Raw genomic sequence first — 27489 nt, 5'->3', positions numbered from 1 at the left:
TATATACCATATTCAATATTTGAATTCTCATTGAGATATACTGAATATGGTCTGTAAATTTGATTAAATGAGGGGTTAAATTACAAGACCTCACTTAGCATTGTTTTTCCCTTCCCCTTTGAACCTCTACGAGACTTCCCACTGCTCTCAATTCTGTGCCAAGTGTCCCAGAATCTTCCTACTCCTTGCTTCTATCATCTTCAACATTCACCTTTAGCTCCTCATTCCTTAGCCCAGGAACATCGGCTTTGAAAATGTGGGTTATTGGCGTTTCCTTCAAATCGATTCATGCACTTGCAAAAGATGAGGTTTCCGCCAAGAAGGAGAAAGAGAAGTTGGGATAGTCAGTGCCTATAGGGAGTGGAAAGGGAATTCGTCAAATAAGTCTTATATATTGAGGAAGAATGGATCGAAGATGTTAGATCGACAACCACTAAAGAAAGGATTGATTAACATGGTTATAGTTGGATTAATGATAGGTCTTGATGATTAGCAGAAATTTGTGATGTTAGGGTCATTTTTAGGGTTAAAATAATTTTACTTAATTTTTTTTTTTTCAGTATCTTACTTGGCAATAGTAATGCTAGTGGCCATATTAAAAAGAAACATGTCAGCATTAATTTCACATCATCGCGCCTGTTTGTCGAGGTCATTGATCTCCCAAACACAGTGTTAAAATGTTACAATTTTTTAAAGGTCAAGTGTTAAATGATAAGAAAAAGGTTAAGAATCAATTAACTTTTCCGGTAAAGGTTAGAGCCAAACAATGTATTTGGCCCCTATAAAAGGAGGTGTTCACCATTTCAAAATTCCAATAAGTGGTTTGGATCTTCTAGCAATTATTTTTTTAATTAAATTACATTTATTTTAAATATATTTTAAACTAAATCATATTTAAAATAAAATCAATGATATGCTACTAGAAATAAATAGATGTGTGGTTATTAATAATTAGTAATATGGAGGAATTAATTAATATGTGAAGACAAAATAATTTGTTTCTAAAAATATTATTAGAAACAAATCTATTTAATTCTAAAAATAGATTTAGAGAGAAAAAATTTTGTTTATAAATATGGTTTTAAGGGCAAATAGTATAATTTGTAAAAATATATGGAGAAATAAATTTTTTATCTCCATAAGTTATTTTTACAGATAAATATATTTGTTTTTAAAAGTTAAATTAGTATCAAAAGTAAAGTTATACCGTTATTTGCCGTTAATTACATTTACAAATAAAAATAAATAAATAAATATTTATTTATCTTTAAAAAATATTGGGATAAATATACAATTTTAAATCACAATATAACAAATTTGGTGTACTGTTCTCATAACAATAAACTACTAAACCGAATATCATAGCATAAATTACCATCAAGACCAAGCCGAAGCATGCATGTTATATTGTTGGAAATTACATATTAATCTCATAATTTTTTAAGGAATTTTTGTAAATAAAATGAGAAAAGAAAAATAGAGAAAAAAAAAAAAGTTGTATAAACATTTGCTTTTATGAGTACAATTGTCTGCGCATGAGCATGAATAGCTATGATACATGGAAAAATGGATTCCCACTTGAAATCAACCACCACGGAAAAATAGATTTCCGCGTTTTTGAAAACGTTATGGAACCAAAAAAAATTGTAATTTACAACTAAATCTCTTTGAGAAACTCAAATATTAGTCTCAGATTTGTTTTTTTAATAATAATTTTATCTTTAAAATTTAATTCTGTTAATAAATTAGTTCATTTCATTAATTATTTTTTAATTTAAAATAATTTAATTCTAAAATTTTATTTTGTTAATAAAATAGTCTTCATATTTAAATGTTACATTTAAATAATTATTTAAAATAAATTTATTTATTTATTTACATATAAAATAAATAATCACTTAAATAAAAAATTTAAATGTAAGGATTATTTTGTTAATAAAATAAAATTTTAGAGACTATTTTATTAATAAAATAAATTTTTTAAAAATTAAATTATTTAAATTAAAAAGCAATTAATAAAATTAACAATAAATTTAAATAGTAGAAACTAATTTATTAATATAATTAAATTTTAAAAATCAAATTATTACAACAACCATATCAGTGACTATTATACCACAAAGATTTAATTGTAAATTAAAAAAAAAAAAAAAAAAAAAAAACTCAGCGGATCGGGTTTCACAAGTCTTTTACATCAAATTAAAATAAAAAAATTATAAACAATTACTTTACAGCCTAATTTCATCATGATCATGATACCATTTTCTAGTTGTCTCATCAACAAAATTTCACTTTTCTTTGGTTATTTTTATTGTCTCGCTCACTTTTTTATTGTTTATTATACCATGATATTTTTTAATATTTTATAAAATTAATTATAATTATAATTTTAATGTAAACTTCAAATACTATTAATCTAAAACTCATTAATAATATATTTTTAATATTGAAACACTTGGAATTTGCCGCAACCGAAAAAGAAAGCTTTTACATTTAATTAGGTTTTAGGAAAGCGCACTGCACAGTGGAAAATAGCTTCTATAAATACCATGCTAAGCTTGTAGAAGGAAGACGTAGCAAATGAGCCATCAAGCTTCCTATTTAGAACATTTAAAAGTTTTTCATGGCTCTTAGTTAAGGCCATGGAGGAAAACTCTTTAGCTTTATATTCATCGTCATCATCATCATCTTCTTCTTCTTCTTCTTCTTCTTCTTCTTCTTCTCAACAATGGAAATATGATGTTTTTCTTAGCTTTAGGGGTGAAGATACCCGTAAAAATTTTATTAGTCATTTGTATAAAGAGTTTCATCAGAAAGGAATCATCACATTCAAGGATGATAGAGAACTTGAGAAAGGGGAAATTATTTCTCAAGAACTCCTTAAAGCAATTGAAAACTCCAGAATATCTGTTGTCATCTTTTCCAAAAATTATGCTTCTTCAACATGGTGTTTGGATGAACTTGTGAAAATTTTAGAATGCAAGAATTCTGGCAGCCAAATAGTTTTGCCCATTTTCTATGGTGTGAACCCATCAGAAGTTCGAAAACAGAATGGGAGTTTTGAAAATGACTTCGCAGAACATGCGAAACGTTATCAGGAGAACAACGGCAGGGTGCAGCGGTGGAGACTTGCAATGACTCAAGTGGCCAATCTTTCTGGATGGGATTTACAAGACAGGTTAGAATACATCCCTTTCTTTTAGCTATTTGCATTCATTTTTTCGGGTAAATAATCTAGTTCACATGCAGGTGTGAAGCCAGGAAATTAAATTAGCGGGTTAAAAAATTTTTGTTTTGCTGATGTGAGGAAAAATATATGTTTTTAAGTTTAATAAGAATTTGTATTAAATTTAATTTTACATTATAAGTATAATTATATTAATATTATATTTTTACATATATTACAGGTCAATCGCTAAAACAATAATTAGCAAATATGAAACAAGATACTAAGAGTATAAGAAATTGTTCCATTTATCTACTAGTGAGTGCTTAACTTATTTATTATCGTAGAAAAATCAACAAACACCGATTGATAAATTTATTATAAAAATAAATAAATAAAATTTAACTATAATTAAAATAGGGATATTGTTGAAAAAAAATCTAAAACTTTGACGTTTTTTTTTTAATTCTACCCTAAATTTTTTTACTTTTTAACAAAAATACTCTGAAATTTTAATTCGTTTACAATGTACTCTATAGTTTATTCCACCATTAATACTCATGGATTTTGCCATGTCAGCATAGGAAATGTAAAAAAAAAAATCTCAAACTTTGCCTTTGTTCACAATTGTATCCAAAACTATTTTATTAACAAATATACCTTGAAGTTTGAACTTCACTACAATTGAATTCCATCGTTAATTGTCTCATTTAGCGCTAACAGAGGTGTCAGGTCAATGCTTTTAATATCAAATTGATACTAATTAAATCTAATTTACAGTAAAAGAAAAAAAATAATTCATTTCTGGCAAAACTGACACCACTTCCACTAAAAATACAAATTTTCATTTTTAACCTACCCCTCAACTTCTCAGTCACTAGTGCTCTTCGACCTTCATGCCTTATAAAGCCATTCGACACCAATCTCGTATACCTACTACTCCATAATCATTGACCAATGCACTTATTCCTCCCTACTACATCAAAGCATACAACCTCTCTTAACCATTCTTCATCACCTCGACAAGCCATCAGTTCTACCCAACCCAACCTTACTTATGAAGACTCAGCCTCACTCCCTATCAACATCCCTTCTCAACAACTCAATCCGATTCATCTTGATAGTCCCAATATAGGACCTATTAATACATCAATTAGGGTTTATTTTATTATAAATTGGGTTTAATTGGTTTTAATTTGGGGAATTACATACTAGCCTGACAAATTTGTTAGCATTTAGCGGGGCAACTAAGGCAGGGTTCAATTGTAAAAAAATGTATAGTTTGGGATTTTTTTGGACATTTTCACCTTTAGAATTAACGGTAGAATAGACGGCAGGGTACAATTTTAAAAATGTTAGAAGTTTAGGGTATTTTTGTTAAAAAAATATAGTTTGGGGTAGAATTGCTAGAAATCTCAAAGTTCAGGATTTTCTTAGACATTATCCCATTAAAATACACATGAATAATTAGAAACTTGAATTCTTGATTGTTCAATAGAATGATAGAATATGAATTATAAATAAAAAATAAAAATTTTACCTTATAAAATTGAATTTGTGCACTAATTTTGTTGACATAAAAATGAAAAGGAAAAAAAAAAGCCAATTGGTAGAGAATGAGAGGAAAGAATACAAAAAGAGACATGAGAGAGGAGAAAAAATTGTAATTTTGTGAATATGATATGAGAAGGAGAAGAATAGGAAGAAAAGAAAAGTTAGAGAGGAAAAGAGGTGGATGAGTCTTTTAGGATTTTTATCACATAAGTTTTGATTTTTTTTTTTGAAGTTTCATTATTAATTTTAAAAGATTAAATTAACAGATGTTTAGGGTCAAATGTCTAGTCAATACAAGTTTATTAAATATAATAATATTTTAAAAATTTTAGTGGGTAAAAAACTAATTTTAAAAGTCATGAAGTTAATTAAGTATATGATATCTGTGGAAATTTTTTTAAAAAAATTGAGTACAAGGCAAATCTGCCATTGTTCACATGAATCAAAAGATACAAATATATGAGTTTAGCCTTCTAGCTCCAGTGACTGAGGCACGTTATTTTTCGGGTAGACCTAGGTTCAAGTCCTCATTTTCCAATCTCATACTTAAAAAAAAAAAAAGATATAAATATATGAGACTCGTATATTTAATATATGTATTTCTCACCATACATTTTATATTTTCACCCCATAATAAATCGAATATAAAGATGAATTTCTGTTTCCTATTAAACTCATGTTTTTCTAGTGTGGGAATTATGATCTCAACTCCATATACACATTTATATTTTCTTAATAAATTGCTATTTCAAATCTTTAAATCACCAAGCATTTTAAGATCAATCACAATTAATAACTACAAATAGTTGATTATTGACTTGTAACTTAAAGCTAATGTTCAACTAAATAGACCCTAAAATCTGTGAACATCATTAATACTCTTAAAACAGTAGAAATTATCTAAGACATACTAATTTATTAGTAACATTAAAATACAACTTCTTTGCCCTGGGAAAGTAAATTATCAATTATAAGTTCTCTTATTTTAACGATTGGAATATTTGTTTAATTTTCAATTTTTTAAATTTAATTGTATTTTTTAGCATTAAATATATAATATTATAATTAACATAAATAATTAAAAAATTTTTGTTTATTAACACTTTCAACTCCATATGTACATAATTATTATTTAATATATTTCAAGATAAAAAGATGCATTAGATCTTGCTACAATATTAACATAGTGGCCCTTGAATCTAACAAATATGTATTTAAATTTTATAAAATTTATTAATGAATAGAATTTTATTTAGTTTATAATTACTTATTTAATTGAATTATGATATTAAATTAGGATAAGTTTTTATCTTTGTTTTAAGGTAGACAATTATGTAATTATATTTTTAACAAAGTGATTGTTCAATGTGCTTAACAAAACAAATTATCAAACTATAGATCTAAAAGAAATATTCCAAATCTCCATACACCATAAAAAAAAAAAAAAAAGTCATAAATAGTAGGATGAGTTCAACAGCTCATAAATGGAAAATCCTCGATTAGCAATAATAGAGGATTTAAACCAAAAACCTTTTCTTGGGATGGAGACTTCATAAAATACTCAATTGACAACAAGAAAGCAAGATCCATAAAGAAAATATCTGGGGTTAATTGATAAGGGTTTTTTGTTAGTATACGGGTCATATCAAGTAATAGATTGATAAATAGAGTATCGTTTTCACGATGAATTATGTTTTAATACTAAACTATGGTTTTTTTTATTATTTAGACTAACAACTATATGTATGAAATTAAAATTTAACAAAATTGCAACTATATAAATGAAATTAAAGGAAATATGCAATAAGTAATGTAAATAAAGTTTTAAACTAATCAAAACTTAACCAAACTAACAATGGGCATGCAAAAACAAAGATTAATTGATGGTAAAAATGATTCCGAAGTTGGGATTCATGAATTAAATCTATTGGGATTTAGTTTGATTCATCCAATTTTTAAAGGAAATATATGGTTTGAAGGTAGTTGATTCTAAAATCATTTAATTTCTTTCTCAAGCAAACTACAGAGTGTTAAAAATCAAATCCCACTCTAGTACGGTATTTAATTTACCCAAAACCTATTAAGCTTTTTAATCAACCAACTCTTAATCCCTAGTTTATCTCTAACACTAGGTAATTAAGTTCAAAACCTTAATTATCTATCAATGATTTTCACCTCTTGGTCCTTCAATCAAAGATTAAAAACAATATCTAATGGGTTCCAACATTAGGCATGCCAAGAAAGCACACAAAGATTGAATCAAAACTCATATATGTATAAATCTGGATAAAACTCAATCTAAATCCATAAATAAATTCAAAATATACAATCTAACTCTGAAATCTTAGAGAAACTACTCTTTCATGGTAATATTTACAAAGAAAAATGATAAAATTAACGAAGGAAACATAAAAATTGTAACATCCTGTGCAAAAAGGGAAGGTCTCGGCTAGAGCGGTCCTCTGGGATGGCAAGGCTCGCTGGTGCCCTTGTTCAAATGGGGGGCAAGAATGAACTGAATCGTACATTGAAATGGGGAAAACTAATAACTAGAGGCTACTTTTGGTGGAATGGCCTGGAGAGTTGGAAGAACTCCAGGGTTAAGCGTGCTCGTTTGAGAGAAATCCTAGGATGGGTGACCTCCTGGGAAGTTCTCCATTCCACCTATGGGACAAAACCGTGAGGTTTATAGTTAAAGCAGACAATTCCTCTCGTGGTTGGAGCAGGGCGTTACAAAAATAGACTAAGAGTAGAAAAACCCAGGTGAAGAAGAGTCCAAAACTCTGAAAAACTATAGCTAAATGTCACCTAGTAGCAGCTCTTCAGTAGAAATGACATCCTCTCTTCTCCTTATTATTTTTTTTTTCTCTTTGTTACTCTTTTTCCTATTTACTTCTTCCATTTTTCTTCTTCTAGATAAAATGAGAAAATGATGTATATATATGTCTAGAAATTTGCCCTGGAATAGGTTAAAAGAGGAAAAGAAGGAAAGATATAAAAGTGGTAATGTGTAAAAAAAATTTCAGCTCAGCATGCTTTTTGCATCAGTTACATACCCAGTTTTGATTTTGCCATACCCATTGTAAAATCTTAAGCAGGATTTCAAGCGTTGCACTACCTAGCAACACTAGATAAGCCATTTCTCATGCAATTATTGGAGGGTTTGAAGTTGCATTTTTACTGCGCTTGCCTTGTGACATACTTAGTGTCATATCTTAAGCACAATAACATGCCATAAGTAGGATTTAGCATACCCCATGCAACATCTCAAGCAAATTTTGGTGGGCTTGAATTTCAAAACATAATTTCTTCTACCTTTTCCATTCTTCAAGCTTTCAAACCACCTCAAATCATCTCTCATTATACCAATGACCTTCAAAGCACCTTAAAAACCTATTAAAAACATTAAAATTCTAAAAATCAAATATAAAGTACCTAAAATTAACAATTTAACTAAAATAAACACTAAAAGCATAAAAAATACTAAATAATAAGGGCAAAATAGATACAAAATGAGCCTAAAATGCCTATATGAATTGAGTGTATCATTAATTTGTCAACCATAGTGACTAATATGAAACCAGGAGTAGTAAACTCAGGTTGCCCAACATCAATAACTAAATAGTCTACCTTTCCTATGTATACAAATTATGCAATTCTAACCACTTTAAAATCATTCACAGATGGGGAAAAATATTTTGTCGCTATAATATATGCAATTTAAAGCAAATGCACATAAAATAGCCTAGGCATATGTTAAGAATTATGTAAACAGAAATATATTCACCACATGTACATGAATTTCAATCCTAGACGCGCTTTATTCATTTCAGACCAAACAAAAGTGTAATTATCATCACATAAAATAACTCATTACATTTATCCTATGATATATCTTCAAGAAGAGTTAAATATATATTCCTTGGACCGTGGATACTCCTAATGGTAAAATCAACAAAATACACAGCAACTTTTGTATAAATATGAACGCAATAGAGCAAACAGATTATCTTCCTATATAACCATTGTAATTTCAATAAATAAATAAAAATATCAATAATAACAATACAATCTCAATTTAGAGAAATTGTCAAACTGGAATAAAAATTATAACATTACCATAATTATATGCCAATTTAGTTTCTTAATACATGCATGATTTATTTAATTTTTAATCATCAATAAGTGATATTAATTCCAAACTTTTAAAAATTTAGATTATAATTGTATAGGAATTCTTTTTATAAAAATTGAAAGAATTTTTTTTATAGAAAAATGAAAGTCACGAATTTTTTTTAAAAATGAATTTTTCTTATTTTAGTTAATTCTTTTTTAGAAAATTTTATTTTGAATTGTAATAAAATTTTTTTTATAAAAATAAAACCTTAATAAAATAGAAGTTAAGTACAAATAGAATTAAGAATGTTAAATTTATATAAAGTCCAAAATTAATTTAAATGATAAAAATAATATAATTATAAATAATATAAATCATGAAGAGTATTTTTGAAAATGCAAATGTTTCCCTTGTTTTATATATATATAAAATAATTTTTGGGACACAATTTCTTTATTAATTTTTCAAAATCTAAGTAACTAAATGTGATTTTTAAAAATTTTAAAAATAATTTTATATATTACAAACAAAATTGAACACTTGATTTCTTTTTTTTACTTTTTTTTTTGTGTGTAAAATATTGCGTTATATATTCTTCTAAAAAAAATTGTGTTATATATGACAATAGAAGAATTATTGCATTGCAGGGATGATTCAGAGTTTATTCAGGACATTGCTAAAGGCATACTTAATAAATTGAGAAGATTTAGTCCTAGCATAGCCAAGGATTATGTTGGAATGGATTCACGAATGGAGAAAATGAGATTGTGCATGGGAATAGAGGAGCTGAATACTGTCAAAATGGTAGGGATTTGTGGGATGGGCGGCATAGGAAAAACAAGTATTGCCGGTGTCATCTACAAGGAAATGCAATGCCAATTTGAGGGTAGTGCTTTTCTTGCAGATGTTAGAGAAACTTCAAGAAAATATGGTTTGGTCACTTTACAAAGACAACTTTTATGTGCAACATTGATGGAAAGAGACATAGATGTGTATGATGTATACAATGGAGTTGATCACATAAAAAATAGGCTATCTCGAAAGAAGGTTTTGGTCATTCTTGATGATGTTGATGAGTTGGAGCAATTAGAATTATTAATTGGAAAAAAGGATGAAAACTGGTTTGGAGTTGGAAGTAGAATCATCCTAACAACTAGAGATGAACATTTGTTGATCCATCATGAAGTAGATCAAATATATAGGGTTGAAGAGTTAAATCATCATGAAGCCCTTCAACTCTTTTGCTTGAAAGCCTTTAAAAAAGATTTTCCACCAGAAGGTTACATGGAGCTGTCCAACCAAGTTGTAAACTATGCAGGTGGCCTCCCATTAGCCCTTAAAGTGTTGGGTTCCTCCTTGTATGCTAGACCTATCAGAGAGTGGAGTAGTGCATTGGAGAGATTGAAAGAAGTTCCCAATGAAAAAATTCTAAACAAACTTGAAATTAGTTTTGATGGATTGGAGGATATACAAAAAAAAATATTTCTAGATATAGCTTGCTTTTTCAAAGGAAAAACAAAAGATTATGTGATGAAAGTAATGAAAAGTGTTGGATTATACCCAGATATTGGTATAAGGGAGCTCATTGATAAATCTCTCATAGCTATTTTAGACAATCAAGTGTGGATGCATGATTTACTTCAAGAAATGGGTCAAGAAATTGTTCGTCGAGAATGTCGTGAAGAGCCTGGACAACGTAGTAGACTGTGGCTGTATGAGGATGTCTGTCACATCTTCATGAATGATACGGTTAGTATTACTCAGTAATTAAGTACTATGCCTACTTTCACGCACTGCCACTATAAATATTATGTAAGTCTTCTAGCATTGTGATTTTGGAGGGTTTGGCTTTAAAATTTAGGTGGGTGTGTGGTTTGGCTTGTGGGTCTTGGTTAGCCGACCTTAGCCGGCTCTCCCCTTGTTTTCACTGTGATAAAATCTTGCTTTGTTTATATATATATATATATATATATATATATGTCTTCTAAGCTGTTTTGAGAGTGGCTTTATTATAACGTTTAAGTTACTCTATTTGTGATTTGGAGGTTAGGGATTCGGGCCATGAAAATAACTTCTTTATAATGCAGGGTTAAGATTGCGTACATCAACCCTTCTCTAAGCCCACACATATGAAATGTTTCTTTTATTCTTGTTGCATTGAGCCGCCCTTTTTTTCTAGTTATTTTCATTTTTCACCACTAATTGTTGCCTTTGATGTTTAGGGGACGACTCTAATTAAAGGTGTAGTCATGGATTATATTTTTGATCAAGGAGACAGATACTTGAGTTCTAAAGCCTTCTTGAAGATGAAAGCTCTAAGATTCCTCATACTTTCAAATTTAAACCTCTCCAAGGATATTGAATATCTTTCCAATGAATTAAGGTACTTAGAATGGTATGGATATCCTTTCAAATCTTTGCCACAATCTTTTCAACCAGATCAACTTGTTGAGCTCCATATGTCATATAGCAGCATTGAACAACTATGGAAGGGAGTAAGAGTACGTATAACTAACTTTTTATATATATTTACTATGGTTTTATGGTATTGGTTGAAGTCTCTTTCTGATGTCCTTTCTTTCTACATCTTTTAACAGCCTCTAAAGTTGCTGAAGATAATTGATCTTAGTTACTCCAAAAATTTAATCATGACACCTGACTTCAGAGAGATCCCATATCTTGAAGAGTTGATTCTTGAATGTTGTACAGGATTACTTGAAGTACACCATTCTATTGGACTTCTACAAAGGATTGTTTTGTTGAACTTGAAAAATTGTAAAAGCCTTGTAGCTCTTCCAAGTAGCCTGTGCAATTTGAAGTCTCTTAAAGTTTTTATTTTGAGTGGCTGCTCAAATCTTGAAGAAATGCCGGATAAGATAGGGGATATGACATCTTTGGAGGTGTTTGATGCAGCAGGAATTGGTTCAACACTATTGCCATCAGTTCAACCATGGGATTGTCTTTGCCCTTGGTGGCCAATGCCTAAGAAGAATCCACCTGCCATGTCATTGGTGTTGCCTTCTTTAACAGGTTCACACTTCCTTATGGAACTTGATCTAAGTTATTGCAGTCTTACTGATGCAGCAATTCCTGATGATCTGAGTTGTTTCCCCTTTTTATCATATCTAGATCTAAGTGGAAATGATTTTGTAAGCATGCCTGCAAGCATTAGCCAACTCTCTAAACTCTTAGATTTTCGCTTTGCTAATTGCAAGAGGCTTCATTCATTTCCAAATCTTCCGTCGAGTATCATGCATCTTAGTATGGAGGGTTGCTCTTGCTTGGACACTTCACTACTTACAAGCATAAGTGGACATTTTAAACTTGAAAATCTTCACTTAGTTGATTGCAGGAGGCTTCAGTCCCTGCCTGATCTTTCATCAATTGTTCTACAACTTAGTGTGGAAGGTCGAACGACAAAAGAAACTGTTCCAAATCCATTTGAAGAAAACATTTTGAGACCTTCATCACTCACTTTTATAACTTGCTTGAAGTTGGTTGAGATTCAAGGCAATAACCGTAGGGCATTGGCAAGGCTAATAAGCTACCTACATTTCATACTAAGGCACGGTTCTCAGGTCTCTCTCTCTCTCTCTCTCTCTCTCTCTCTCTCTCTCTCTCTCTCTCTCACATGACGTGGGGGTCTTTAGATTTTCATTTTTTTTTTCACACATTTCAATTTCCTTTGAGTTTTTCCCTTAAAAAAAAATAATTTCTGCCCCACCCTAATACAATGAGGAAAATACTATATGTTACCACCTTTTTAGTAACTGGAGGTCGCTAACAATTATGAGGAATTCTGAAAAATTCACTTTTTTTTGTTATTTGAGTTTTCTTTTAGAGAATATTGCGTAATTGGCTTTTTTCCTTTTGGAAAATTAACATATTATTTCATGGTAAGTATAATTTTAATTTTTATTCGTTTATTATACGCGAATGCTATTACTTTATTGTTTTGTTCTATTTCTATGTTATCTAGGTGGCCCATAGTAAATCCCACCCTGCGTCCATCCTTGGAGGCTCCAAAATGCAACTTAGGCCTCTGACTACTACCCTAAGCATTTTAGAGTCTGAGAATTTGTGCATTCCAAGTCCCTAGTACTGTCAAACATGCCTATATAAAAGCGAAATAGACACTCGATCACTAGAGACCTGTTCAATTACACATACAATCTCTCTCAACACATGCATCCACCACCAAGTTTTTCATTCTTCAATTTTTTTCCCCCTTAGAATATTGCTGCTAAGCTAATCGAGTTAACTATTAAGTAATAATTTTGGCCCAGGGACTCTTTAGTCCAAGCACTATTGTATCAGTGTGTTTATCCGCAAGTGAAGTTCCTGTGTGGTTCAACTATCAAGGCTCGGGGTCTTCATTAGAAGTGCAGCTACCTCCTTACTGGTTGAGTTACAAATGGATGGGATTTTTTGTATCTGTAGTTATTAGATTCCATGATGATCAGCCTGCTCCAGATACTTTTGCGGTTTTCTGTGACTTGCATGCCTATATTTCGCCGGATCAAAGTTTGTTTCTGGGTCGCTCTACCTTGGAAATCTCTCAAGATTTATGCATTGGTTCTGATCAACTTTGTTTGAACTTTGTACCTCGTAGCTCCATAACTTGTCTAGATCAGTTGGAAGGATGTAATCACCTTAAGACATCATTTTTCTCTGACCAGTTGGAGGTGAAAAATTGTGGATTTCGTCCGTTATATAGTCAGGATATTGATGAGTTAATACTGTGCAATAAGCCTTTTGAGAATGGCCTCCCAGGAACAACGGCTGCAGAGGTACTTCTTCTTTTTTCCTTACCGTCAAATTTTTGAATTCATAACTTTCCGCAACACGAGATAATTTTATCAATTTTAATATCTTATCATTTATTCTTTTAAAAATTTTTTTGATAAATTTTAATTTGTAGGTATTGAAATTTATTTACTATGTCCTTAACATATGTTGTTAATCATATAGTATTAATATAATATTATTTTTTAGAGATAAATATCTCTTGATAAATAAGATATTTATTACTAATAAGTACAAAGTTTTATTAATCTCTAAATATCATATTATTTGTTTTTAATAACTCATTTTCTTAGATAAAAATTTATTAGTCTCTAAATATTATATTAATTATTTTTAATAATTATTTTTTTAAGTAAAAACTTATTAATCTCTAAATGTATAATTATTTATTTTTAATAATTAATTTTTTAAGATAAAGCTTATTAGTCTCTAAAAAGAATAAAGCAATGTCCCACATCATTTTTTCAAGGACTTGAGAGGTGACGGTTTTCTATGAAAGGCAATCATCTTATCTTGACATTTTAAGCAAAAAGTAGGATCCAAATATAGGCCCGCTAGTTATAGTTTATTTTATAAAAACTATATTTATTTATTTTAAATAATATTTAATATTTGTAGCAATTTAAATAAATTTTATTTAAATTATATATAGTAGTAAATAAATATTGTTTTATTAAAGACAAATAAATGTATTTATATTAATAATTAATTATATGAAGAAATTAATATATAATGACAAGATAATTTATTTTAAAAAAATATTATTAGAGACAAATTTTTTTGATTATAAAAGTAGATTTAAAAAATTTAATATACATAATTAAAGTCAAATTAATTTGTCTTTAAAAATAGATTTAGGGGCAAATAATGTAGTTTGTTAAAATGAAAAGGGAGACAATTTTTTTGTCTCTATAAGTTATTAATATAAATAAATATATTTGTCTCTAAAAGTTAAATCAATGTCAAATATATATTTATCTCCATTTCTATCTCTAATTACATTTAAGTACAATAATAAATGGGATAAATAATTATTTATCTCTAAAAATATATAGAGACAAATAAATAGCTTTTTGAACCAAAATTTTTAATCTCGTGTAGTGAGTCTTTATAATTCTTTGTTTTGCTCACATTTCGTTACTTCCATCTTTGGTAGCAGAGATTTCATAGCAAATTCAACAAGAGATAAAGAAAGAAGAAAAACAAAATAGTCATAAAATACAGAAACATTTATTTTTCTTTTTGAATAATAAATTTTTTTTTTTTCAATTTTTCTTTTGAGAGAATGTTTTGTTAATAAATGGAATATTAAAATTTTATTTTGGTTACAAATCTTCAGTTTTAAGGTAATTCTTTTATTTTGGCTACCGACTTTGCTTATAACTTTACAATTAATTATTTGTCTATTGTTTTTTATTGTAGGTTTAACCTTTTTTTTATTATTATTTTTTATTGGATTGTAGGTTTAACTTTGCCGAAGTGTAAAGGAAACAATAAAACAACCACATTGGTCTCGATTGAGAGAAGTTAATTAGGAGACCCAATGTTATGCTCCTTTTCTGATTTTTTTTCCCTTTTTCTTTTGAGTGTTTGGTTCTCTCCTTGCAAATAATGTTATCTTGACTAGCCAGCTGTGGTGTTCAACACACATTTTTTTCTTTTTTGCTGTATTTTCTTAAATATGTATGTATAGATTTGGCTGTTGTTGGGTTTGATATATCTTTATCTTTTGTGAATTTGTTTGCGTATATCCTACACTTGATCATGCAGTGGGAATCTCTGCATTCATTTGAATGGAGACAAAGGATCATTTGGTTGAGTAGTTGAAAGTCACCTTTCAGCTTTTAAGCTTTTAGTAACTGATTTGGAGTATTTGATAAACACAGTTTTTGAATCAGTTTTTCAAAAGTCAGCAATTAGCAATTCAAAATAATAATTGCAGCTATGAAAAAGTTTACATCGTAATCTCTCTAACCTTTCAATTGAATGGGGACACAATGGTCATTTCTAAGAATTATTTTCTAAATCAAAATTTGTCTTAAATATTATTATATACTATGAACTCGTTATGATTACTTAAAAATACTCGACTCATTGCCATTCTTAGTTTTTTTTCCAATTTTCAATTTCTCACCATTTTCTAGTCTTGATTAAATTTTCATTTTCTCAGCATTTTACCTATCCATAGTCTTGATCCAATTTTCACTTTCTCAGCATTCTCTCCATATATGGTCTTGATCCAATCTTCACTTTTTTAGCATTTTTCAAGACTATCATGACTTCCTTGGCATTTTCCTTGTACAGTCTTGATCCAGTCTCTTCACTTTCTTGTCATTTTACCTGTACATAGTCATGATCTAGTCTTCACTTAACATTTTTTTTCTGCACACATTCTTGATCCAATATTCATTTTTGTCAAGTTTCAGATGATACCTGACTGGGTTTTTCCCACTTGCTTTTTCTTTCGGCATGCAATTCAAATTCTGTGCCACTGTTAGATTTCATATCAAACTTTATCTTTTTTTTTTTGAAAAAAACAAGAGGTGGAAAAAGAAGTTAGATTATTTTTTGCCACGACTCGAATTCTAGGCCGGATCGACATTAAGACTTAGGTCAACATAAGGCCCCAAAAGCCTGTAGTAAGCTTAACTACTCCTAGCCCAACTATAACAGCCATAATTATTGTCCAATTTTAAGGAAATAAAAGCACAGAATCCGGCCATAAATTAGACTATCCAACGGAAAGTTGTTAGCTTACCTGACCTATAAGCACAAAATATCTCAATTTGGGGAACTCCGCTTACCCTCACAATCCTCAAGCAATTAGATAATCAAATGGGAGATCAGCTCCCTCATCCGTACTTATACATTCCAATATATCCATAAAATATGTTTACAAATTCAAAGAAATAAATCATTACAGTCCCAACCAATTTAGAGCTCTACTTAGTACATGTGGAGTTCTAGATTAGAAAATAAAGAAATAAAATCATAATAAAACTTTTGCTGGTAAACCTATGAGAAAGAAAGCAGGTTAATCTCAAAGAGCCCTCCCGTCACCTGGAGAAAAATAGTTGAACAGGAGTGAGCATTCGACTCATGGAGTAAAATATTGATTTTAAATATAATTTCTATAATTAGCTAAGACTAATGCATCCCTAAGGATGAAATGCAACAAATGCCAATATATTCAATCAAATTCAAATAATATTCATACAAAGAATAATTTGGAACACTCATACACCCGTGTATCACATCAATCAAATATATATATATGGGAGCTGATATCCTACATAGCTCTCTTAATTCTAACCTTTGCCAGAGAGATCAACTCGAGCCAGACTTTCTCTTAATAATCTAAATGCGGGGGTCAGCAATATCAACTCAAAGCCATACTCATCCCGACTTATTGCAAAAAGGACCGGGCCCCAAGTGAGACTAGCTCAAGCCAATTTACCTATCTTACCCATATCCAGTACCACACCTCACACACGCCTACACACGAACATAGCTTTAAATTACCCTAAGGCGACATCCACATTAATTTCATCAAATAATAATGCAACACAAAGAATGCCTATAATAGCTATATACATATAATTATAAGTGAATGCATGAGCATGCCTTGTATATATAATAATATTGAAATTATAAATAAAATCAATATCTACTCACAAATTAACCGGAGATCACTGAGGAGGCTAGGCGAAGGAGAAGAGTTGACCCGGATTACCTAAATAATTATATCCATGAATTTATTAATATTAAAACAAAACAAGAAAGTTAAAGAGTCAAATACATCCTAAATTTATGCCAAAAAACTGGCAAAATTTTCCCTCTACCTAGAACTTACCCAACATGCAAGGTAACTCAAACTACACTTCTGCATCCAATGGCCTCAGGCCCACATCACAACAACATCATATTGCCTCTCCTAGGCCTGCCAAATTAGTCAAAAATCATATAATTATACATAAAATTATTATTTAAAAATTTAGGGTATTACATTTTCCCCCCCTTACAAAAAAATTCATTCTCAAATTTTACACAAGGCAGAACAATGACATAAAGTTACAGATCAAATACATATGGGTACTTGCTATGCATAGCCCACTCTGACTCCCAAGTGCATTCCTCCACAGATTGACTCCTCCACAAAACTTTAACCATAGGGATCTACTTTGACTGAAGCTATCTCATCTGATAGTCTACTATGGCTACTAGTTGCTCCTCAAAGGTTAAATTCTCATTTAACTGCACTGTGTCTGGTTGTAGTACATGAGAATGATCGAGAACATACTTCCTAAGTATAGAAATGTGGAATACTGGGTGGACATGAGAAAGGTTTGATGGCAACTCTAACTAATAGGCAATTGCTCCCACTCTATCCGTGATCTCAAAAGGTCCCATGTAATGGGGTGCCAACTTGTCTTTCTTTCCAAATCTCATAACCCCTTTCATAGGAGATACCTTCAAGAACACATAGTTACCCATTGCAAATTCTGCATCTTTCCGCCTTGAATTCACATATTTTTTTTGTCTGCTAAAAGCTGTTTTTAAATGTTCCCTGATCAAAGGAACCATCTCTGAAGTGCACTGCACCAAATCTAAATCATGTACTCTTGCCTCTCCAACTTTTGTCCAACACAGAGGGGATTTATACTTCCTACCATATAATATCTTATTAAGCACGTTTCTGAAATAACTATCTTTGCATGTACCTTATCAGAAATCATTGCTGATCCTATTTGGCTGTTGAAGCATTAGCAACACTTTTCTCAGTGATAAAAGCACTTATACTTCTTAGTTTCGTGATATTATAAGCTTCTAGTCTACTTTTTGCCATGAGGTCATTGTACCAACTCCTGGCTGTCTTATGTAACCAGCTGCGTAGAACTATATCTATCTCCTCTGCCTCAAATTTAAATCCCTTTATTGAACAATATACTTTAAGCTTTTATGGTCAGTGTATATTTTGAACATTTCACCATATAGGTAATGCCTTTAGATTTTTAATGTAAAAATTATAGCCACCGTTTCCATATCATGAGTGCGGCAATTCTGCTCGTGTTTCTTTAACTACCTTGAAGCATAAGCCACTACTTTTCCATGCTACATCAAGACACACCCCAACCCAACTCTAGAAACATCAAAGTACACTTATACCTTTCTCCACTCACGGGCAAAGTCAACACAGGTGTTGTAGTTAAATAGACCTTAAGCTTCTAGAAGCTTTCCTCACATTCATATGACCAGAAGAATGGCACATTCTTTCGAGTCAAAAGACTTAGAAGAGCTGCTATTCTAGAGAAATTTTGCACAAAACACCTGTAGTAACCTACCAGGCCTAGAAAACTTCGCACCTCGATGACTGTAGTAGGCCTAAGCCAATTAGTTATTGCTTTAATTTTCTTGAGGTCTACCCGAATACCTTCACTAGAGACCATATGTCTCAAGAATGAGATGCTCTCCAGCCAGAAATCACACTTTGAAAATCCTTAGATGCCACACATGCTCTTCCTTGGTTTAAGAATACGCCAAAATGTCATTTATGAATATAATGACAAAGCAATCTAGGAACGGCCTAAACACCCCGTTCAGTAAGTTCATAAAGGTCGTTAGTGCATTAGTGAGTCCAAAAGACATCACTAGGAACTCATAATGACCATATCTAGTTCTGAATGCTGTATTTGGCACATCCTCACTTCTGATCCTTAACTGATGATAACCTGATTGTAAGTCTATTTTTAAAAAGTACCTTGCTTCTTGTAGCTGATCAAATAAGTCACGAATCTAAGGAAGTGGATATTTGTTCTTAATAGTCACTTTGTTCAACTATCTATAATCAATACACAATCTCAAAGTTTCATCCTTTTTCCTCACAAACAGAACAGGAGCACCCCAAGATGAAGTCCTTGGCTGGATGAAACACTTGTCCAGTAGCTCTTGTAGTTGCTTCTTCAGTTCCTTTAGCTTTGTTGGTGCCATCCTGTAAGGTGGCATAGAAATGGGATTTGTACTTGGCACAATATTTATGCAAAACTCTATCACCCTATCCGGTGGCAATCCTAGAAGCTCCTCAGGAAACACATTTACAAATTCTTTAACAATAGGTACATTCTCCACATCAGTACCTTCAACAAATGTGTCCCTCATTAGTGCCAAATACTCCTAACATCCATACCTCAACATCCTTCTGGCGCTAATGGCTGACACTAAGTTGTATGGAGCTATACTCCTATCACCATCAAAGCTAAACTCTTCCACTCTAGGAATATTGAAATAAACCTTTTTATTATTTCTTAATCTTAACTCTGTGATTGGTTTTCACTAACACATCCACCATATAGTATCATACTATAGTACTAACCTACTACTCATTTTATGGAACACAAGCCATTCACCATGGATGATTCTTCTTGCTCTTCCTTCCTAACATGACCATTAAAATATTATCGTCCCCTACTATCCTTTGTAAGGAATTGCCCTTCATGGTTAGATAGGTATCCTTAAACCTATAAGTTCCACCTAAGCTGTCATGGTAGTGAACAATGTATTTATACCACAATCCCAGATAAAATACTTTATGTATTCATTCTTCTTCATATATCCACATCTATTGCCGACAGCTTTCTAGAATTCATCCTCGAATATGCCCATTAGCAAAAGTTTCATCCATCGAATCTCATCCATATATAACACTCCCTCTAGCTTATAGTTCAGAAGGGCTATAAGCCCTGGTAACTAACTTGATCTAATTCCTATCATTACCCTAATCGTCCATCCATCCTTGACATTAGGTATGCACTTACCATTATTCTTATATCAGGAGATTGTGTATGAATTGGTGCCTACTAAACTCTTAAATAACAGGGTCACCTCGACCCAATCTCCATTCCTTACATAACCCTCTAGAGCAAAAAGCACGAGCTGAACTTGAAGAGAAGGAGAAATATTATCATACAGTTAACTGCATATGATTTCGTATGATAATGTTTAACCCATGTCTCTTGGTTTTTTTTTTCCTTTAAATTTTATCATCTCCTTGTAAAAGTTATACTCTACCTATAAGATATCAGCCTCACTAACCCTCTATTGTACCACTATCCAATCCTAATATACTATCTTTATCTTGTCCCTTACCTTCTGCTGTATTTCGGAAGATACCTCTTATTAACAGATTCTTCCAAAGCTAATTTCAATCATGTCTACTGTCATTCGTATTATGTCCTTGACTTTTGTTGTATTCTGAAAGGCATCTCTCATTAATAGATTCTTCCAGTACTAGCTCCACCCTTACCTATAACCATTATTTTGATCCTTAACTTCGTAGTGACTTATAACCACCTATACTTGTCACTTCCTGTTCTACCTCAACTATTGTTCTGTCACTATTGCTTTACTGCAAAGTGACTCTATTGATCACACTAAAGACATTCGCCTAACATTCCTAATAAATCTTTAACTACCTTCTCATTATCTCAATAGTCTAATCTAAAGCCTGTGTCATCATCCCTTATTCTTTTTCTCATCAAGCATAATTGAATCTATTAGATTGACTTTTATTTAACTTACTATCTACTGACTTTGCTTCTCTGCCTAATAGGATAGTTCAAGCTACCATTACACACCCTATAGCTACTACCTGCTTTGGTTGCATACTTTACTTAACTTTTCTCATACTATCAATAATCCAAAGGGTTCTTATCCCATTGCCCCTTATTCTACCTTGGGGACAGAAAATAGATGAAATCTAATCCAAATCCTACAACTCTGAGCTCTAGGTTCAAGCACCTAACACTGCATCAATTATGACCTGCTCTGAGTTATGCACTTCTGGTTCTTATACCATGAAAAATGTTCTCCCTAATGTCATCCTTTTCCAAGCTCTCCATATCCTTACCCTTCTGTTTACCTCGTTTACCTTCTCTAGAACCACATTTGCCTCCTCTACATCTTAACCTTACTCTTCCTAATCTTATCCTGATCTGGGCTTTTCAATTTGTTCTTTAGCCGACTCTTTTTCTCTTACCCAAAATCAAACTTTGACTATTTTATTCTTTAACTCTATTAACTTGATCGCCATGCCAAAAATTTATACTTTTTCACTGTCTTTATCAATCATCTACAACTTGGTGTTATTCAGAATTGGTCCTCAGGCCACTCTAGTTAGCACTTCCACTGGTATTCATATTATTTCTCCTACTACATCTAAACCAACTATTTTATGTTTCCCTTCTGCACTTCTTCTATATATATACATATTTTATGATTTATCTATGTTACCTTTTGTCTTTATCATTTCCTTTACTTAGAGTATACTCTTGTTTTGAGCAATAAGAAGCTAAGGAGGAACTTAGGGAATAGTAGCCATGCATTTTACTATGTGATCTCTATTTCTGTCCATTAGACTACATACTACCCTCTACTATCTCAAGGATGGGATCTATAGGGATTCTATTTTCCCATATCCACTCACTTACCCAAAACTTAAGATACTGGGTACCCAAACCTGTCATTCAAATCAAAGGTTTTACATCCATCATGTTCTGATCACTTATGTTTCCTATAGTGAAACTTGTGCCTCTCTAGGACACCTAAGCCAAGAACTCTCTATCACATATTATAGTCCCACCTGGGATGCCATTCGGTAGGTTACTAATACCAATAGCAATTTATTATCTCTCTTAAAGGGCATTACCATACTCCATAGCACAATAGATAGTAAAAGAGGTACTATATCTACTACATTGCCATAACTACGTAAGGTTATCAGCTCTCTTATCATACTATAAACTTTTTTAAAACATCTTTTCATAGGCTATAACATTATTCGTAACCTTCGATCTACTTTAGGAAGTAGAACTGCACTCAACATTTCACCGTCACACAAAGAGTACGATCTTTATCAAACTCTAGGGAAAAAGTACACTGTAATGACAAAACTAAGATCCTATACCTGAGACCAAATGGTCCCACTCTATGAATGCTACCTTTACTTTGTGATTATACTGAAATCTCTAATCTTATGGCAACTCTTGATATAACTTTAGCTCATGCTAGGGTAATCGAGCCACTAACTTTAGCTGCCACCCAACTGTGGCCTTCAATATTCTAACTCAAGGGTTTTTAACCCCTAACTAGGAGTTCCCAACTCCTCTATAGATATAAAACTCTGTTTTGGCATATCTATACCAAATCAAAGGTTACCTGCAAACACTCTGATCATGGAACACTGCAGGGAAGCACACAGCCCTACATAATAATCCTATGTCAGTACTATAATCTGTAGCTTACAGCACAAACTTTTAGAACATTGTATAGTTATTATGGTACTTCTCTACAGACCAGATTTCCCAATCTCTTATCTATTTTGAACCCACTGATACCATAAAGTTACTCTGACTGGGCAATGTGCTGACGACTGCTAGCAGTAGCACCCTCACCTCTATCTAGGGTAGCTACATGGCCACAACTCGCCTTTATGTTCTCGTGCCTTGTACTAGATAGGTACGCCACTTAGCCCCATACTAAGAGAAACACAGCATCTCTTAAAGCACGTAACCCCATGGCAGACCTCAACATATCTGCTAACTCAAGTCCACATCACCTTGTACTCAACGAAAACTAAGATACTAAGCTAAAGTACTCTTGTACTATCTAAGGAATAATGCAGGTCTAGAAATAAGGAATTATAAAAGAAGACAAAACAAGATCCTACACTCTGTATGTGACAACTTTAGGTACACACGTTCCTATGAATCTAAAGCCTAAGCTCTGATACTATCTTTGTCATGACTCTAATTCTGGGTTGAACTGGCAGTAAGACTTGGATCAGCATAAGTCCCCCAAAGCCCATAGTAAGCCTAACTATTCGTAGCCCAATTATAAGACCCATCATTATAGTCCAATTTTAAGGAAATAAACTGACAAAATCTGACTATAAATTGGACTATCCAACAGGGAGTTGTTAGCTCGTCCAACCTGTAAGCACAAAATATCTCAATTTTGGGAGCTTTGCTCACCCTCACAATCCTCAAGCAATTAGATAATCAAATGGGAGCTCAACTCCCTCATCCATAGTGATTACCCATCTCATACATTCCAATATATCCATAAAATATGTTTACAATTTCATAGAAATAAATCATTATAGTCCCAACCAGTTTAGAACTCTATTAGTACATGCAGAGTTCTAGATTAGAAAATAAGGAAATAAAATCATAATAAAACTTCTGTTGGTAAACCTGCGAGAAAGAAAACAGGTTAATCTCAAAGAGCCCTCCTGTCACCTAGGGAAAAATAGTTGAATAGGAGTGAGCGTTCAACTCATAAAGTAAGATATTGATTTTAAATATAATTTTTATAACTACCTAAGACTAATGCATCCCTAAGGATAAAATGCAACAAATACAAACATATTCAATTAAATTCAAACAATATTCGCATAAAGAATAATTTAGAGCATTCACACACCAGTGTGCCACAACAATTATATATATATATATATATATATATATATATATATATATATATATGGGAGCTGATCTCCTACACAGCTTTCTTAATTCTAACCTCTGCCAGTGAGATCAACTCGAGCTAGACTTTCTCTTAATAATCAAAATGCGAGGGTTAGCGAGATCAACTCAAAGCCATACTCACATCGACTTATCACAAAAAGGACTGGGCCCCTAGTGAGACTAGCTCAAGTCGATTTGCTCATCCTACCCATACCCAGTACCACACCTCACACATGCCTACACACACACATAGCTCCAAATTATCCTAAGGTGACACCCACATCAATTTCATCAAATAATAATACAACACAAAGCGTGCCTATAATAGCTATATACATATAATTATAAGTGAATGCATGAGTATGCCTTGTATGTATAATAATATTAAAATTATAAATAAAATCAATATCTACTCACAGATTAATCGGAATTCACTTTGGCGGTTAGGCAGAGGAGAAGGGTTGACCCGGATCACCTAAACAATTATATCCATGAATTTATTAATTTTAAAACAAAACAAGAAAGTTAAAAAGTCAAATATATCCTAAATTTATGCCAGAAAACTAGCAAAATTTCTCCTATACCTAGGACCTACCCAACCTGCAAGGTAACTCAAACAACACTTTTACATCCAATGGCTGATGCATACATTTTGCATAATCATTTAGGTTTAATTTCATAGCTATTTTATTTGATTATTAGTCACTTTTAGCTAATTTCATTAGTTATTTAGTTAGTTTTTCATAATTGTCAATTTTGGATTAATTTGTAATTTTTACTTTATTTTGTAGGAAAAATGGTGTTTTTGAAGGACCGAAGAGAATTTTGCCATTGATGAGTGTCTTCTACAGCCAAAGATGTCAAAAACAAGTTTTCAAGCTGAAATATGCATTGACCAAACTGTGCATAACTTGCCGCATAAGCTATGCAGATCTGCATAAGGAGAAAAATCAACATTCGAGAACGTAGAAATGTGCATAAGGAGGCGCGCATAGCTTATGCACATTCACGCCTCCTTATGCATTTTCACGGAATTGTGCATAACCTATGCACCAAGTCATGCGATTTCGCATAAGTGACTCGAACAGCTAAAAGCGCATAAGGGACTGCATGACTTATGCAGTCCACTTATGCAGTCCCATAAAGAGTTCATTAATGAGCTGGCAGAAGATTCCCTCAGATAATTCCTCCTAGAACATACCATTTTAGGGCTCCATGTCAGAAAATACTATAAATAGTCCCATTTTCCCATTTTTAGAGAGGAGACAAGGAGCAGAAAAGGAAAGGAAGAGGAGAGGCAGAATTTGAAGAGTCACTTTCACCTTCCACACCATTTTCAACCAAGATTTGCAGATTTCTTTCTTTCCTTATATTTTTCTTACATTTCTAGTGTTTAATTTCTTGTTTCTTAGCTTAGATTGAAGCTTATTTTCATATAAACTCAGATTTTCTTGTAAACATTATGGGTAGTGAGTAGTTTACTTTTGATTCTGGAGTAAGGGTTGTAATATTTGAGATATTTTGTGGATTTTGATTGGGTAATCCATATTTTGTGGTCTTAATGAGTTTTATTCATTTCTTGTGTGCTTAATGTCATGCTTAGTGTAGGATCCCATTAAGTGATGTTCTTAATCCATGGTTGAAGCACCGAAAGGAGAAGGCCTTGTGATAGATAATCAAGAAATTGGACTTAATTAACTTAGACCTAGAAATAGGCTATGGATTAAGAGGATTCACAGATTAATTAAAGAACTTAATGGGTCTTAATTAATTCTAACTCCACGAAAGTAGGATTAGTTTGATTAAGGCACTCTTTGTCTCACTCGAAAGGGAATTCAAAGGATTTAAGAATTAATCTCCTTAAAACCCATATGTTTCATAAGATTGGATAACCAATTTAAAATCCCAAAATAGCTCGAATATGAAATCCCGAACTCCGGAATCGCCTTTTTACCATTGTTAATTTCTAATCGAATTTAATTACTTGCCATTTTGAATATTGCCATACTTGAACTTGCTTATTTCAATTTGATGCAATTTTAGTTTAATTAATACATTGTTGAATAGATTATTAATTTTGCATACATAGATTTCACATTCTCAATACCCATCAATTCATTACTTTAATTTCAAAAATATTTCAATTTACTCAACTTTTATATCAAAAATTCAATCATTAACACAACTCCTCGTGGGATCGATATCTTTTCTATACTACTTGTACGACCCGTGCACTTGCGGTAGGGACGCATCAAGTTTTTGGCGCCGTTGCTGGGGAGTTGTTTGTTTAAGATTGAATTCTTGATTATTTTAGTTGTTTATAGTTTTATCTTTGTTATCTTTTCATTTTGTGTTTGTTTGTTCTTTTTCAGGTACTTTTAATCTTTTATGAGAAGAGCTAGAAGCACAAGTGATACATCCTTATTGTTCAATCCTGAAATTGAGAAATTTTGTAAAGCCAACAAGAAAGAAACCAGAAAAAGGAAAGAAGCCTTGAGAGAAACTGAATTAGAAGAAGACATGGCTGATGAAAGAATTAGAAATGGTGTTAATGCTGGAAATGATCAAAACAATGAAAATGCAGCCCAAGGTGAAGAAGTTGTTAATGCTAATGTGCCTAGGGGAAGTATGATGGATCATGCTTTTCCTCGTTTTGATGACTTGAGAGAGAGCATAGCAAGACCAAGAATTGATGCAAATAGTTACAAGATGGATTTTGGAGTTCTTCAAATGATTCAGAATTCTCAATTCGGAGGACATCCTTCTGAAAATCCACACACACATCTGAAGAAGTTTGCTATGATCTGTGACATGCAAAAACAACCTGGAGTGTCTGATGATGCAGCAAGATTAAAGCTATTTCCATTCTCTTTGAAAGATAGAGCATTGGACTGGCTTGATTCTTTACCTCACAACTCCATTACAAATTGGGAGCAACTCACTGATGCATTTCTTGCACAATATTTTCCACCTGGAAAAACTCAAGAACTGAGGAATCAAATGACAGCCTTCAGACCAAGAAAAGATGAAACTCTCTATGAGTCATGGATGAGATGGAAAGAGTTAGAGAGATTATGCCCACATCATGCCATTCCGAAATGGATGATAAACCAGAATTTTTACACAAATGTCACTCCTGCAATCAGAGGGATTATTGATGCTCAAACAGGAGGAGAATTTATTATGAAGCATGAAGATGAAGCTTATGAGCTATTGGAGAAAATTGCAAAGAATACTCATCTTTGGAGTAGTCCAAGAGGACCAGCTCCAACTCAAAAAAGGCAAGCTACTGGAATGTATGATCTTGATCCATTCAATATGATTAA

At 32.0% G+C, this 27489-nt stretch overlaps 1 protein-coding gene and 1 non-coding gene across 2 annotated transcripts; one reads left to right on the top strand and one right to left on the bottom strand.

Moving 5' to 3' along the window:
• The first annotated feature begins 254 nt into the window (after window positions 1-254).
• On the top strand, window positions 255-17993 carry LOC131168915 (disease resistance protein Roq1-like). The gene is made up of 10 exons (XM_058130674.1): window positions 255-343; window positions 561-638; window positions 1673-1724; window positions 2694-3178; window positions 9485-10586; window positions 11060-11338; window positions 11435-11540; window positions 11718-12415; window positions 13124-13627; window positions 17919-17993. The coding sequence occupies exons 1-10, from the start codon at window positions 255-257 to the stop codon at window positions 17991-17993; spliced, it is 3468 nt and encodes a 1155-aa protein (XP_057986657.1).
• A 9155-nt stretch (window positions 17994-27148) lies between these two features.
• LOC131171619 (small nucleolar RNA R71) lies at window positions 27149-27255 on the bottom strand. The gene has a single exon (XR_009142278.1). It is a non-coding gene; the product is annotated as a small nucleolar RNA R71 (small nucleolar RNA).
• Between the last annotated feature and the right edge of the window lie 234 nt (window positions 27256-27489).

This window comes from Hevea brasiliensis, chromosome 12, assembly GCF_030052815.1.
Source record: "Hevea brasiliensis isolate MT/VB/25A 57/8 chromosome 12, ASM3005281v1, whole genome shotgun sequence".
Lineage (NCBI taxonomy): Eukaryota > Viridiplantae > Streptophyta > Magnoliopsida > Malpighiales > Euphorbiaceae > Hevea > Hevea brasiliensis.
This window is presented reverse-complemented; position numbering and strand designations above follow the sequence as displayed.